Source organism: Oncorhynchus gorbuscha, linkage group LG21 (genome assembly GCF_021184085.1).
Source record: "Oncorhynchus gorbuscha isolate QuinsamMale2020 ecotype Even-year linkage group LG21, OgorEven_v1.0, whole genome shotgun sequence".
NCBI lineage: Eukaryota > Metazoa > Chordata > Actinopteri > Salmoniformes > Salmonidae > Oncorhynchus > Oncorhynchus gorbuscha.
In genome coordinates this window covers 30,329,930-30,344,784 of record NC_060193.1, presented here as the reverse complement: position 1 = coordinate 30,344,784, position 14,855 = coordinate 30,329,930, and the positions used below count along the sequence as shown (strand labels likewise).

Here is a 14,855-nt window from a genome sequence, read left to right as displayed (position 1 = left end):
TGCAGTATATGATGCAGTATTACAGTATGATGCCGTATATGAGGCAGTATTACAGTAAGATGCAGTATTACAGTATAATGATGCAGTATTACAGTAAGATGCAGTATTACAGTATGATGCAGTATATGATGCAGTATTATAGTGCAATGCAGTATATGAGGCAGCATTACAGTAAGGTGCAGTATTACAGTATAACGATGCACAACTCACAGTGTGATGCAGTATGAGACTGTAGATATGTGTAATTATTTCTCGATCTACCAAAAGATGCAGATACTGTAGATCCCAGATGGGTAGGTCCACTGTGAGTTTAGATCTCTCCTTTAGAATGATGGAAACTGTAATATATCAGGCTGGTAATTGGGATGTCTGACAAGCACCCTTTGATGTTGAGATGGATGAGCATACATGGGAAACTGAGCGCATTGAGTGCATTCCCAGACATGGTCTGTTTCAAAGCCAAATTCCTCTGGTTTACAGATAATAGGGAAAGGCAATTGTTAGTGCACCTACTATATTTATGGTGGAAGGGAAGGCATAGAAATACACGTAATTGATGCAGAAACACACGTTTGATGTCATTAAAATAGCATGTGCTGTATAGGCATACTAGAATTCTCTCAGGCAAGGCTGTCAGAGCTGTAGCTGGACTGGTTATTCCAACGTTACAGGATAACTACAACTGCTCACAATGTCACTAATGAGTAACATGATATCCCTTCATCCGGATTGAGTAGTTCATTAAATGTTTTTAAACCACCTGTTTGCAGCTGAAGTTTCTCTCGCCAAACCCATTAGGGGGGTTTATTCAAGGTACACATCAGTACTGTTGCAGATAAAACACAGTATTCTAACACTTTTTCATTTTAGCCCGGGAACAGGGAACATTGGCAATGTACAGCTTATTCAAGTGATCCTGTTTCTTCAGTTTCAGTTTAATTTCCAGTTTCTTGTCAGTGACTGACTACGTGTGTTAAAAAAGCATCTGCTGCGTATGATGATGATGATGATGATCGCAAAAACTTTAATCAGTTTTGAGCAGCGGGTGCTACACATTAGCAGTGGATGGCTTCCCTCGTTAGGATGTAAAACACCTGTACCCTCGCAGTACAGCTCTGTACACAGTAAAGGCAATCCATTACTGCCGACTGCCTGCATCTACTACACATGTGTGATATTACTTTGACGCCGGGAAAGGCTTAGGGAAACCCTGTGCCAGATGACTCAAATGTAAATGGGAAAATGTAAATGCAGTCGGTTTCACTCGTAAACGTCATTCTGAAGCGCCGTGACAACACTGCAATGGGAGAAGTGCTACGTGCAGAGATGGGGGGGGGGATACGTGAAAATGTGTCTTGTTACAATAACAAGCTAAAATGCAAGATACTTATGCAAGTGCACACCTTCACGACGACAACATTTTCAGTAACGGTAACAAAAAACATTGACTGTGATATGTGGTTGTTAATCTACCGTAGTTGAATGCACTGACTATAAGTACCTCTGGATAAATAACCAAATGTAAATTCCCCCTTTCACCTCGCACTGCTATCAGAAGTCTGATGGCACTGTGGTGTGATGAGTATCTGCTAAATTACCTAAATGTAAATGTAAAAATGAACAATTGCAAAGCACACTGTGTCACACCCTGATCTGTTTCACCTGTCTTTGGGATTGTCTCCACCCCCCTCCAGGTGTCACCCATCTTCCCTATTATCCCCTGTGTATTTATACCTGTGTTCTCTGTTTGTCTGTTGCCAGTTCGTTTTCTTTGTCAAGTCAACCAGCGTTTTTGTGTCTCAGCTCCTGCTTTTCCCAGTCTCTCTTTTTCTCACCCTCCTGGTTTTGACCCTTGCCTGTCCTGACTTGGAGCCGCCTGCCTGCCCACTCTGACTGCTCCTGAGCCTGCCTGCCGACCTGTACCTTTGCCCCACCTCTGGATATTTGACCTCTGCCTACCCTAACCCTGAGTCTGCCTGCCATCTAGTGCCATTGCCCCACCTCTGGTTTACTGACCCCTGCCTTGACCTGTCTATTGCCTGCCCCTGTTGGAGTTAATTCGACGTTGTCTGCATCTGGGTCTTACCTTCACACCTGATACACTGGGTGTTATTATTGGCCTCGTTTCTGGGTGGAGCTCATTAGAATAATACCCAATGTGCTTTGCAAGTGTTAATTTTCATAGGTACATTTTAGTCTTTTAGCAAACACTCTTATCAGTGCCATCAGTCTTATGATACCACTGCAGGGTGAAAGGGGACACACATTTTGAAACGCTATCAAAAATTATATTAAAAAGTATTTTGTATTTGGAAAATACAAATTACACGTCTAAGTATTTTTTTAACCAAATACATTGGATCGTAGTTCAGGCCAGTGTAACACAAATGACAAAATACTTAAAGGTATTTGAAATGTAATTCAATACGTATTTCAAATACAAGTAGCAGAAATCTCTGGCTACATGTTATTACAGCTGCAGGTGCACTGACAAATCCAGCACATTGAGTTTTTCTGCTTAGAATCGGCATAATCTGCATAATACTCATCAAGTGTGTTTATGTGTGTGACGCTTAAAGGCCATGTATTCAAATGAATCTTGTCAAATGCCTCTCGCTCATAATTTTGCCCCCAGGGAGGTGTTGCAGCGATTATAAAATCATTCAAGAAAAACTTGCTCTTGTCAGAAAGACGATGAAAGGTTCACTGGCCCCTATGGCTTCTCCCTGGTTTGTTTGTCGAAGCAGGACACACACACAGGCATGCTCACACACTTGCATGCACTCACAACCATCCACCTACTCATCCACTCACATGTAAACACACACACACACACACACACACACACACACACACACACACACACACACACACACACACACACACACACACACACACACACACACACACACACACACACACACACACACACACACACACACACACACACACACACACACACACACACACACACACACACACACACACACACACACAGGCGTCAGGCTCGCAAGCACACTCACACACCTCAAACTGATCAGACAATAGTGGTAATAGAATGACCATAATAACTATTTTTCAATTCAAACCCTTTGGAAAATGAGGGTCAACTTCCTTCTCCCTGGTTCTTTGTGGAAAACGAGATCCATTTTAGCCCCTCTAATGTCACAAAACATGTTGTGGTTGTTGCTACGTACGGCTATATTTCCGGTCCCCTTTTGTACATTTGAACACTAGTAGGACCAATATACCTTTTATCAGGGCTCTAAAGCAATACTAGTTGTGCCACCCCCCCCCACCCCATGGATTTAAAATGCCCCCTTTAGGCAGGTCATCCTCAAACCGGTCCTGATGTCAAGGCTCAGGAGAGGAAAGAAGAGGACAGAAACGAACCATGACTGATATTGCTCTGCAAATGGAAATGTGCTCTTTCTGAGTGAGTGGGCTTCCAGCGGCTCAGGAAATGACTTTCTTTTGTCTGGAACAACTTAGTGATCCCCCAGCCTTCCACTGTAAACACACGGTTCCATGCAATAGAGGACAGTTGTATAACATCGGGAACCGGGTTCTCGGAGAACATTGAAACAGAACAGACCCCTAAGCTGCTTCGGACAGACAGGCAGAGGTAGTAGGTCATCTCGTTCAGTTAGGAGTTTGTCCCAGAGACCAACCCTCCCCCGGGACTGTGAACTTAAACCTCTTTTTCTCTCGTCCAATTTGATTTACCAGTGACCGTGTGCTCCGGGCTGACGTTCTACAGAGACGGTTCTGTGTTTTGTCAAATATGGAGAGGAAGCATGGAAAGTAGCCATTACGGCCCAGACCCATGCTTCTTCGCTTCTCTGCCTGCATGCACATATTTCAGCACACAAACTGGCCTGCTTAGAGAGAGGTATTCTAATCTAAGCTATTCTATGGGGCATTTCGAAGCAGATACTTCTCACATTGTTCATCTTGTGTTAGTAGTATATGTCAGAGGGGTAGACCTGATATGTACTGTACCTGCGATATCTGAAGGGCCATGAAATTGCAACAGGACGAAAAACATCACACTTAGCTTACATTGAGTACATGATAAGTACTCCTACTATACGAAGGTTAAGAATAACGGTATGAGTGCTCTACGGCACACATTAAAGCCGTTCTCCAGACAATACAGTTAGTCTGATCATCTCTGTGTTCTTTTCCTACCATCTGTCTGTACCAATAATGACAAAACACCAGTAACAGCAGAATAATCACCCGTAGTAACATCTTTATAGTGCAGTGAGTGAACACTGAGTTACATTGAGTCTCCATTTAGAACCAGAGAATATAGGCCTTCTACCCCAATGGTCTTTTCCCATTATGAGCCACAGCCGTAAAGTAGTGTCCCTCCATGTTTCAGAATAACTCATGTTTACTTAATGGCTCCACTGGAAAAGCCTGCAGGGCAAAGTCCACCGGAGAGGAGCTAAGAATGGGTCGAGTTGAGGAAGAGAGATCCCACAGGCTCTGTGTGTGTGTCTCTGTGTGTGTGTGTGTTTGTGTGTGTGTGTGCACTCGAGTGAGTGTGTGTGAGAGAGGGAGGCGGGAGTAGTGGATAGTGTGTGTATAAACTGTGTATGTATTAGATTGTGTTGGTGCAAGCTACTGCCCACTGTGGTTAAGAAGTAGGATTGTTTCCCTATGATAGCAGTGTGTGTGTGGTGCACTTCACTCAGCATTGCTTCCGTGATAGGAATGTACAGTATATGGAAAGTTGTACTGCAGCGGGGTTATCTCTCAGAGTACAACTGAAGGCCACGTTTACAATAGGGAGCTGGCTGTTTAAGCGAGAGCCGGGAATTATATGGTGGAGAGGGGAGTGTTGTTTGACTGGTGAGTGAAGGCCGAGTCATCACACCCAACCTCTCTGTCTGCTGAGTGACTACACCTGGACAGTGTTCCTGTGAAGGACATACATGCACTTGCGAGCGTGTACACACACAAGCACGCACGTACGCACACACGCACACAACCAATACACTTCCAGAATGACTCCTATGCTTTCAAGGTCCCCAGACTGGTCTCAGAGACATCGTAAACGTAAATCCAGGACACTCAAGTTAGTATGAAATGTTACATGAGACTCGCGTTAGCCACCTCGCCACCCCTAGCTGACATTAGCCACAACAAATTGGAATTCGTAACATATCATACATTTAGCAAATTAGAAACATATTGTACATTTTGCAAATTCGCAACATATTTTACGTTTTGCAAATTTGTTACATTGTATGAATTGCAATTTGTAACGTATCATACGAATTGTAATTTGTAACATGTCATATGCAATGGATGATGGACATCCACAAATGAATACATACCATACGAAATGTAACGTTTTATACTAAATGCTCTGGGACCACTTTGCAGCAGAATGACAGACAGTGAGATTTTCGAGAGAGACCTGACAAGTCTAGACCAGCTCGGTTTTGAAACACACACTGTTGGAACATCTGGAAGAAAGCCCGGGGTGGCCCTGTTTGTGTGTGCGTGTGTGCGTTTGTGTGTGCGCGTGTGCGTATGTGTGTGTATGCATGCGTGTGCGTGTGTGTATGTACGTGTGTGTCCTGGGCATATATGTGTTAATTTTGGGGAAGGGTCCCACTATCAGATCCCCCTATCAGATAGACTGGATGCCTAATGTTCTGGGCTGTCCAGATTCTCTAGTAGGAGGCCAGGGAGCTCCCATATGCCTGGGGAGCGGGTCCTGTGCTCCCAGGGGTAAAAGAGATGCCATCTGCTGGGTAAGGTAACACCACAGTATCAGCATGGTCCCACTGGCTGGACACCAGAGAGACACAGGATCTAAAGGGCCTGCGACAATGAATAGTATATAGTGGAGGCCATTACTATTTGTCAATTCAGTGTGGGCCTCCGAAATGGGCTGGGGAGTTCAATGGAGCATGTTCAGTGATTGATTGTATTGAGACGGCACACTTGGTGGTTCGTATTCATAAAGCGTCTTAGAGTAGGAGTGCTGATCTAGGAACAATTTGGCTTTTTAGGTAATAATGCATTGTATTATATGGATGGGAGGGGGCCTGATCTTAGATGAGCATTCCCAATCTGGGATATGTTTTTTATTAATAAGGGCGAGCAACTTTAAATACAGATTTTTGTTGTTGTTGAGGAGAACCAGTGGGTCATCCCTCCTTGCAATAGGCTTCCTTGTAGTTGCTATTGATTGTTTTGCCCTTGTATCAGCATTCACCAACACCCACTCAAATATATGAGGCAAGTAAGGTAATTTGAGTGTAAGGAAGGAGCCATAGCTCATGCTGCATGTTAAATAGTTCCATGTATTCATGAGAATATGCACATGGTGAAAATGTCAATCTAGACGAGGGGACAGTTAGGCTTAAAATATGTTCAGCTGACTTATCGAGGGCACATTTGAACCATCTTCCATTAATTAACTTAGTTCACTGATGTGAAAATCTCTGCCATCCTGCATATGTATACACATATTATTATTATTATTAAGTTATGCCCTTTGATGTAAACCCATATCTACTTTTCTGTCAAATAAACATACAAACAAATCACAAGAAAACATCGCTTTTCCATTTTGGAATTTAGAATCCGTTATTGGGGGGGGGGGGGGGGGCATGTTGCTGAGGCGATGTTGCTGCGCAAAGGCAATGAGACTCTTGCAGAAGTCTACCCACAGGCGCTCACAATGTAGGAAGCGCTCGCTTGAAAACAGATTACCACCACACACACTGCTTGCCAGTGACTGATATTATTTGCTTCCATTTTCGGAGTGTTGATGGTAATCTGATTAATTTGAGGAATTTTGGCTCTGAGCATGGAGGGCTGCTATCTCCCTGAATACGAAAGGATGGAAGCGTGGCTTGACGACCACTTGGAGTTCGCTCACTCCTACTTTGTCAGGAAGGCTACAAGGTAAGCGCGGGGGTGAGATTTAAGTCGTAACTGATTAATTGCATTTCCAAAACAGGGATAGCTCATTTTCTGATACATCCTCGCCGTCTATTATATTTGAATCAATCTGAGCGATAATTAATGTGTTCCTGAGTTGAAACATCCTGAGTTGTTTCAACGTAAAACGACATGCTACTAACGTTACTGACTTGTGTTATTGCCCCGGACCATCGGCACTACAGTCAGTAACCATTCACCAAAATAGCAAGAGAATTGAGAGCATACGCGTAATCATTAACCTTTATTCGGGCGATTCCATTCCACGCTGTTCCAAAAAGCGCAGTTAATTAAAAGTTAAACACGTTTTTGTTGTGTTACCACACAACTTCTGGAATAGATGCTATTGACCTTATTAGTTGTTTTGGTTTTATTCTAACATAAAGGTGTTGTGGCATGTTTTGACATATCGCAGTGGCTCGTGTGCAGTTTGAGTTACTGTTTAGATAAGACATTATAGGCTGGATACATTTGCCTCGATTGCAATCAGAACCTAAAAGGACAATTAGTTCATGTTTAGACATACAGTCAGTAAACAGTCCTTATTTACAGTATTTGATCTCACAGCAGCACACTATGAATTCCTGGGTGAGGTGCCAGTTGTAGCAATCCAGCAGCCTTACTGTCATTATAAGGGCATATTCTGTCCATATAGTGAGGCTGGCACCTTGGCATCACAACTATCAGTCCTAGTTTCGTTTCGAGTTTCAAGTTTTATTCTCACTTGCACAAGTACAACACAGTGAAATGCCTTCCTTGAAACCTCCAAACCCAACGATGCAGTGGCACAACAACAAAAAGAACACAAGGAAGAACAAAAACACAATAAATAAACATACGAAATAAGAAGAACACGAGAAAGTACGAAGCTTTATACGGTTGTCAGTTCCAATACCGTACAATGTGGGGGGATACTGGAGTGGAAGATGTTTAGAGGTAAGGTGACTAGGCATCAGGATATATGACAAAAAGAGTAGCAGCAGCATACATGACGATTGTATGTGAGTGTGTGTAGAGTCAGTATACATGTTTGTGCAGGTTATGTGTGTGTGTTGGAGTGTCAGCGTGCGTGAGTGTGTAGAGTCCTGTGAGTGTGTGTAGAGTCAGTATACATGTTTGTGCAGGTTATGTGTGTGTGTTGGAGTGTCAGCGTGCGTGAGTGTGTAGAGTCCTGTGAGTGTGTGTAGAGTCAGTATACATGTTTGTGCATGTTATGTGTGTGTTGGAGTGTCAGCGTGCGTGAGTGTGTAGAGTCCTGTGAGTGTGTGTAGAGTCAGTATACATGTTTGTGCATGTTATGTGTGTGTTGGAGTGTCAGTGTGTGTGAGTGTGTAGAGTCCTGTGAGTGTGTGTAGAGTCCTGTGAGTGTGTGTAGAGTCAGTATACATGTTTGTGCAGGTTATGTGTGTGTGTTGGAGTGTCAGCGTGCGTGAGTGTGTAGAGTCCTGTGAGTGTGTGTAGAGACAGAGCAACAACAACAAAAAGGAGTACAAGGGTCAACTCAGACAGTTTGTGTAGCCATTCTTTTAGCTATTTAGAAGTCTTATGGTTTAGGTGATAGAAGCTGTTCAGGAGCCTATTGGCACCTGTACCACCTGCCGTGCGGAAAGCAGAGAAAACAGTCGATGGCTTGCGTGGCTGGAGTCTTCCAACGGTTTTCCGGGTCTCCTTTTCACACCGCCTGATAAAAAGGTCCTGGAAGGCAGGGAGCTCGGCCCCAGTGATGTACTGGGCTGTCCGTACCACCTTCTGTAGAGCCATCCGATCGAGGGCGGTGCTGTTCCCATACCAAGTAGAGATGCAACCGGTCAAGATGCTCTCAATGGTGCAGCTGTAGCGCCTTCTTCACAACCATGCGCGTATGAGTGGACCATTTTAAGTACTTAGTGATTTGGACACCAAGGAACTTGAAGCTCTCGACCCACTCCACTGTAGCCCCGTTGATGTGGATAGGGGCATGCTCGCCCCCTTGTTTCCTGCAGTCCACGATCAGGTCCTTGGTCTTACTGAAGTTGAGGCAGAAGTTGTTGTCTCGGCACCACACTGCCAGGTCACTGACCTCATCCCTGTAGGCTGTCTCATCGTCGTCGGTGACCAGGCCTACCACCGGCCTGTCTTGATGATGGTGTTGGAGTCGTGCGTGGCCACGCAGTCGTGGGTGAAAAGGGAGTACAGGAGACTAAGCACACACCCCTGTGAGGCCGCTGTGTTGATGCTCAGCGTGGCGGAGGTGATGGTTGCTACCACCACCACAATGGGTTGAGACTTCCACTGCACTTGTGTCAGCACATCATTTGTTGTTGATGAAGAGGCAAATCCCTCCCTCTCTCGATTTCCCTGACTCTACTGTCCTGTCCACTCGGTGACTGGAGAATCCATCGAGTTTGGTGAGCCCCGAGGGGTATCTTGTCCGAAAGCCATGTGTCAGAAAATCAGAGTTATGAGATACCCGTTTGTAGCAAATCCACGATCAGAGGTCATCCGTCTTATTATCAAGTGATTGGCCAATAGAATGGAGGGAAGAGGTGGCAGGTTTTCCCGAACGGCTTAATCTCGCCAGGATTCCCCCTCTCCTGCCTCTTGGAAACCCTGAAATTTGAGTCGGAATTACATAAAGCCCCCAGGGCAGATGAGTCAAAGTTAAAATCGGAATTGGGGTAAGTAACTGCTGATCTTGATGTTCAAAAGCTCTTGTTGGCTATAAGAAATGATAGTGGATACATTCCGTGCAAATAAAGTGAGGACTTCTTTAGGGCTACTTATTTGCATTTGTCTATCCAGAATAAGTGTTTGCCAGTCCAGGTTTGCATAATTTACATTTCAGTCAAATAATCTTATCACATTGGATACCATTCCATTTTCCACAGGCCCATGGAAAGGTCAGACATATTTCTCTTAGAGAAGTAACGGGAGATATGCATTTTCTGGTGTGTATCCACAGTAACCGCGTTATGTGAAACATTATTTGATTGACACGTCAACATGTATCCGCTTGCACATATCATCAGATCGGATGTTTAGGTCTGAAACTCAGTTCTCTAAGAGCTCCTAAGGACACATTAGGGCTGCTCTATGGGGGATTCTCACTAGGGGGTCACACACACACACACACACACACACACACACACACACACACACACACACACACACACACACACACACACACACACACACACACACACACACACACACACACACACACACACACACACACACACACACACACACACACACACACACACACACACACACACAGACGTACACACAGGTTGCTGTCTCTTATGCTTGGCGAGATAACATTCCGCTTCCATCGGCTTGCGATTTCATAGTGCGGTTAGGGCTCAGTTTTATGTGTCTGGCAGGCAGCCTAATCTACAGGCACATTTCATGGCAAATCCGTTTTTACAGCCGCTGGGGTTTAGGAAGGTTTCAGTAGGGCTGTTCAGCCAAAGTAAGTATTTGACAAAATAAAAAAGGTTGGGATTTGAACCTAGGACCTTGTGGTGAACAGTGTTTTTAATGCTGGCACTGTGCATATCAGTCATGCTTTACAAATGTGCCCTGCCGACCAGAATTAGTCTGTGAGTTACTGTGTGAGGGGGAACGTGTGTGTGTGTGTGTGCGTGGTGTGTGCATACGCGTGTGCCCCTGGGATTGCGGTAGAATGTTGTTCAAATGTCTAACATTGTTGATTAATGTATTGTAAGTCTGGTAAGGCATATCTCATGATGTGTTGTAATGCATGTCCTGTGTGTCCTGTCTATTGTCTATTAGGAGATGGAGAAATCTGGTAGAACCTCTTCACACTACCTCCACATGTAAAGCTTGTCAAATACACAAATTACTCAGATTGTTTATATTTTCCTCTAATATCCTATAATGTCATATTGACCTGTTGTATGATATTGGTTATTGTTTTTATAATGTCGTATAATGTCCCGTGTGTTGTGTGTTGGTACAGGGAGATGGTGAATGCCTGGTTTGCTGAGCGAGTCCACTCCATCCAGCCCTCCTCATCATCCTCCTCCTCCTCGTCATCCTCCAAAGAAACCCTTACACCTCAGAGACCCACCCAGCCCTCAGACAGTCCCTGCCTAGCCTTCTCCCTGCCCCCTTCCCTGGGCCTGAACGACGGGCGCTCTCCCTCCCCGTCCCCCAGCCCTGCTCCTAGCACCCCCACCCGCAAGATCTCTGCATCTGAGTTTGACAGGCCACTGAGGCCCATCGTGGTCAAGGACGCGGAAGGCTCACTAACCTTCCTCTGCGACGCCGAACCCGACCGAGGCGACATCCGGACGCCCATGCCCTTCAGAACCCAGCAGGGAGGGGTCGGGCTTGGCATCCCTGCGGGGATGATGGACGAGGTGGACAGTGCCCGGGGGTTGGACCGCTGTGCCAGGCTGTTGGAGTTGGTGAAGGATGTGTCGAGTCACTTGGACGTGACGGCTCTGTGCCACAAGATCTTTCTGCACATCAACGAGCTGATTGCTGCCGACCGCTACTCCCTCTTCCTGGTAGGTAGGGGCACGATGGGAAAGAAGGATTGGGCACGGTTAGCCTATGAGAGAAAGAAGGATTGGGCACGGGTTAGCCTATGAGAGAAAGAAGGATTGGGCACGGGTTAGCCTATGAGAGAAAGAAGGATTGGGCACGGGTTAGCCTATGAGAGAAAGAAGGATTGGGCACGGGTTAGCCTATGAGAGAAAGAAGGATTGGGCACGGGTTAGCCTATGAGAGAAAGAAGGATTGGGCACGGGTTAGCCTATGAGAGAAAGAAGGATTGGGCACGGGTTAGCCTATGAGAGAAAGAAGGATTGGGCACGGGTTAGCCTATGTCATGAAACAAATTTAGTATGAGATGATGAAGGATTAGTTTTTCAACTATACGGTGCTGAATTAAACTGTTGGAATAGTTGGCTCCCAAGTGTTCTTCCTGCTCTCTCTTATTATGAAAAATTATTATTATTAGAATGTCATTTTTCATATTATAGATTCCCCCCCCCCACACCAGATACACAACATACACATCTGAACAACAACTTACAAACGCACACAAACCACGACTACATCTCCTCTGCCCAGACCCGCATGCTCACACCTCCATCCCTAGTGCCTGCATTATTGTTTGGCACATTGTGTCAAATTGTAAAAAGAAATCAATCTCGGACACCGGTGCTATTTCAATAATACATCATTCGATTTTTCCATTGTGTTAATGATGGCCGATTGATTGATTTCCAAGTTTTTAGTACACGTTTGTCTTGAACTGTGCAGACAGACGGATTAAAAGTAAGTTTACATTGTAATACTTTTGACAGCCAACTTTCTAGCTCTGCCCATGGGCTGAGACTTCACAGCAGTCCCAGAAAGCATGGATTATTGAGTCCTCGTTGTGCTGTAGAATTTGTGAATTTTGTCTCTTGTATGATACATTCTATACATTAGTTTATACTGGATTAAGCATACATTTTAGCAAGCTGTAATTTAATTAGTTATGCTCCAACATTCCCTCCATCTTGTGCCAACTTCAGTTATTTTTAAGTCTTGGTTCCAATAGTTTATTTTTTTTTTCTAAAAGAGTTGGAGATGCTCTTTTTAAGGTTTTGTATATCTTCCTTCTCATATAAACATCCTTTTCTGACTCAAATAAGATTCCCCAAGGTTGCTCTGGTTTCTAATCAAATTTTGTGATATGTAACTTTTAAGTTGCATATACTTGAAAATATCTACATCGTCAGTCCAAAATGGCTTTTTAGTTCTATTTCTGGAAATAAATGTACATATGTACAAAAGTATGTGGACAGCACTTCAAATGACTGGATTTGGCTATTTTAACCATACCCATTGCTGACAGGTGTATAAAATCGAGCACACAGCCATGCAATCTCCATAGACAAACATAAAGACTGCGAGCCAGGCGTAATGGCCCAACATTAGTGCCCGACCTCACTAAATCAAATCAAAGTTTATTTGTCACGTATCCCGAATACACCTTACAGTGAAATGCTTACTTATAGGCTCTAACCAATAGTGCAAAAAAGGTGTTAGGTAGACAATAGGTAAGTAAAGAAATAAAACAACAGTAAAAAGACAGGCTATATACAGTAGCGAGGCTATAGAAGTAACGAGGCTACATACAGACACCGGTTAGTCAGGCTGATTGAGGTCGTATGTACATGTAGATATAGTTAAAGTGACTATGCATATATGATGAACAGAGAGTAGCAGTAGCGTAAAAGAGGGGTTGGCGGGTGGTGGAAGGCGGGACACAATGCAAATAGTCCGGGTAGCCATATGATGACCTGTTCAGGATGCTTATGGCTTCGGGATAAAAACTGTTGAGAAGCCTTTTTGTCCTAGACTTGGCACTCCGGTACCACTTGCCATGCGATAGTAGAGAGAACAGTCTATGACTGGGGTGGCTGGGGTCTTTGACAATTTTTAGGGCCTTCCTCTGACCGCCTGGTGTAGAGGTCCTGGATGGCAGGCAGCTTAGCCCCAGTGATGTACTGGGCCGTACGCACTACCCTATGTAGTGCCTTGCGGTCAGAGGCCGAGCATTTGCCGTACCAAGCAGTGATGCAATATTCTCAATATTTTCGTTTCATCTGTAGAATCTTTTGAGAATCTAAGGCTCATGCCAAATCTTTTTAGTTTCCTGAGGGGGAATAGGCTTTGTCGTGCTCTCTTCACTACTGTCTTGGTGTATTTGGACCATTCTAGTTTGTTGTTGATGTGGACACCAAGGAACTTGAAGCTCTCAACCTGCTCTACTACAGCCCCGTCGATGAGAATGGGGGCATGCTCAGTCCTCCTTTTCCTGTAGTCCACAATCATCTCCTTAGTCTTGGCTACGTTGAGGGATATGTTGTTATTATGGCACCACACGACCAGGTCTCTGACCTCCTCCCTATAGGCTGTCTCGTTGTTGTCTGTTCTCAGGCCTACCACTGTTTTGTCGTCTGCAAACTTAATGATGGTGTTGGAGTTGTGCCTGGTCATGCAGTCGTGGGTGAACAGGAAGTACAGGAGGGGACTGAGCACGCACCCCTGTGGAGCTCCAGTGTTGAGGATCAGCATGGCAGATGTGTTAATACCTACCTACAACACCTGGGGGCGGCCCGCCAGGAAGTCCAGGATCCAGTTGCAGAGGGAGGTGTTTAGTCCCAGGATCCTTAGCGTAGTGATGAGCTTTGAGGGTACTATGGTGTGGAACGCTGAGCTATAGTCAATTAATAGCATTCTCACATAAGTGTTCCTTTTGTCCAAGTGGGAAAGGGCAGTGTGGAGTGCAATAGAGATTGCATCATCTGTGGATCTGTTTGGGCGGTATGAAAATTGGAGTGGGTCTAGGGTTTCTGGGATAATAGTGTTGATGTGAGCCATTACCAACCTTTCAAAGCATTTCATGGCTACAAACGTGAGTGCTACGGGTCTGTAGTCATTTAAGCAGGTTGCCTTTGTGTCCTTGGGCACAGGCACTATGGTGGTCTGCTTGAAACATGTTGGTATTACAGAATCAATCAGGGAAATGTTGAAAATGTCAGTGAAGACACCTGCCAGTTGGTCGAGCACATGCTGCCTGGAACACACGTCCTGGTAATCCGTCTGGCCCCGCAGCCTTGTGTATGTTGAGCTGTTTAAAGGTCTTACTCACGTCGGCTACGGAGAGCATGATCACACAGTCATCCGGAACAGCTGATTCTCTCATGCATGCCTCAGTGTTGCTTGCCTCAGTGTTGCTTGCCTCGAAGCTAGCATAGAAGTGATTTAGATCGTCTGGTGGGCTTGTGTCACTGGGCAGCTCTTGGCTGTTCTTCCCCTTGTAGTCTGTAATAGTTTGCAAGCCCTGCCACATAAGACGAGCGTAGGTGTAGTATAATTCA

At 44.9% G+C, this 14,855-nt stretch overlaps 1 protein-coding gene across 5 annotated transcripts in view; it reads left to right on the top strand.

The window, feature by feature from the left end:
* The window catches only part of pde5ab (phosphodiesterase 5A, cGMP-specific, b), a 125,533-nt gene that overhangs the window by 29,311 nt on the left and 81,367 nt on the right, over positions 1-14,855 (top strand). For 3 of the 5 annotated variants that reach the window (XM_046318976.1, XM_046318974.1, XM_046318979.1), the window contains exons 1-2: positions 6,694-6,933; positions 10,931-11,483. In XM_046318976.1, the coding sequence (XP_046174932.1) occupies positions 6,836-6,933; positions 10,931-11,483 (651 nt within the window). In that variant the 5' untranslated portion in view covers positions 6,694-6,835. Of the gene's footprint in view, positions 1-6,693; positions 6,934-7,758; positions 7,906-10,930; positions 11,484-14,855 lie in introns of those variants that run through there. The other 2 variants (XM_046318978.1, XM_046318977.1) reach the window with 2 other exon arrangements.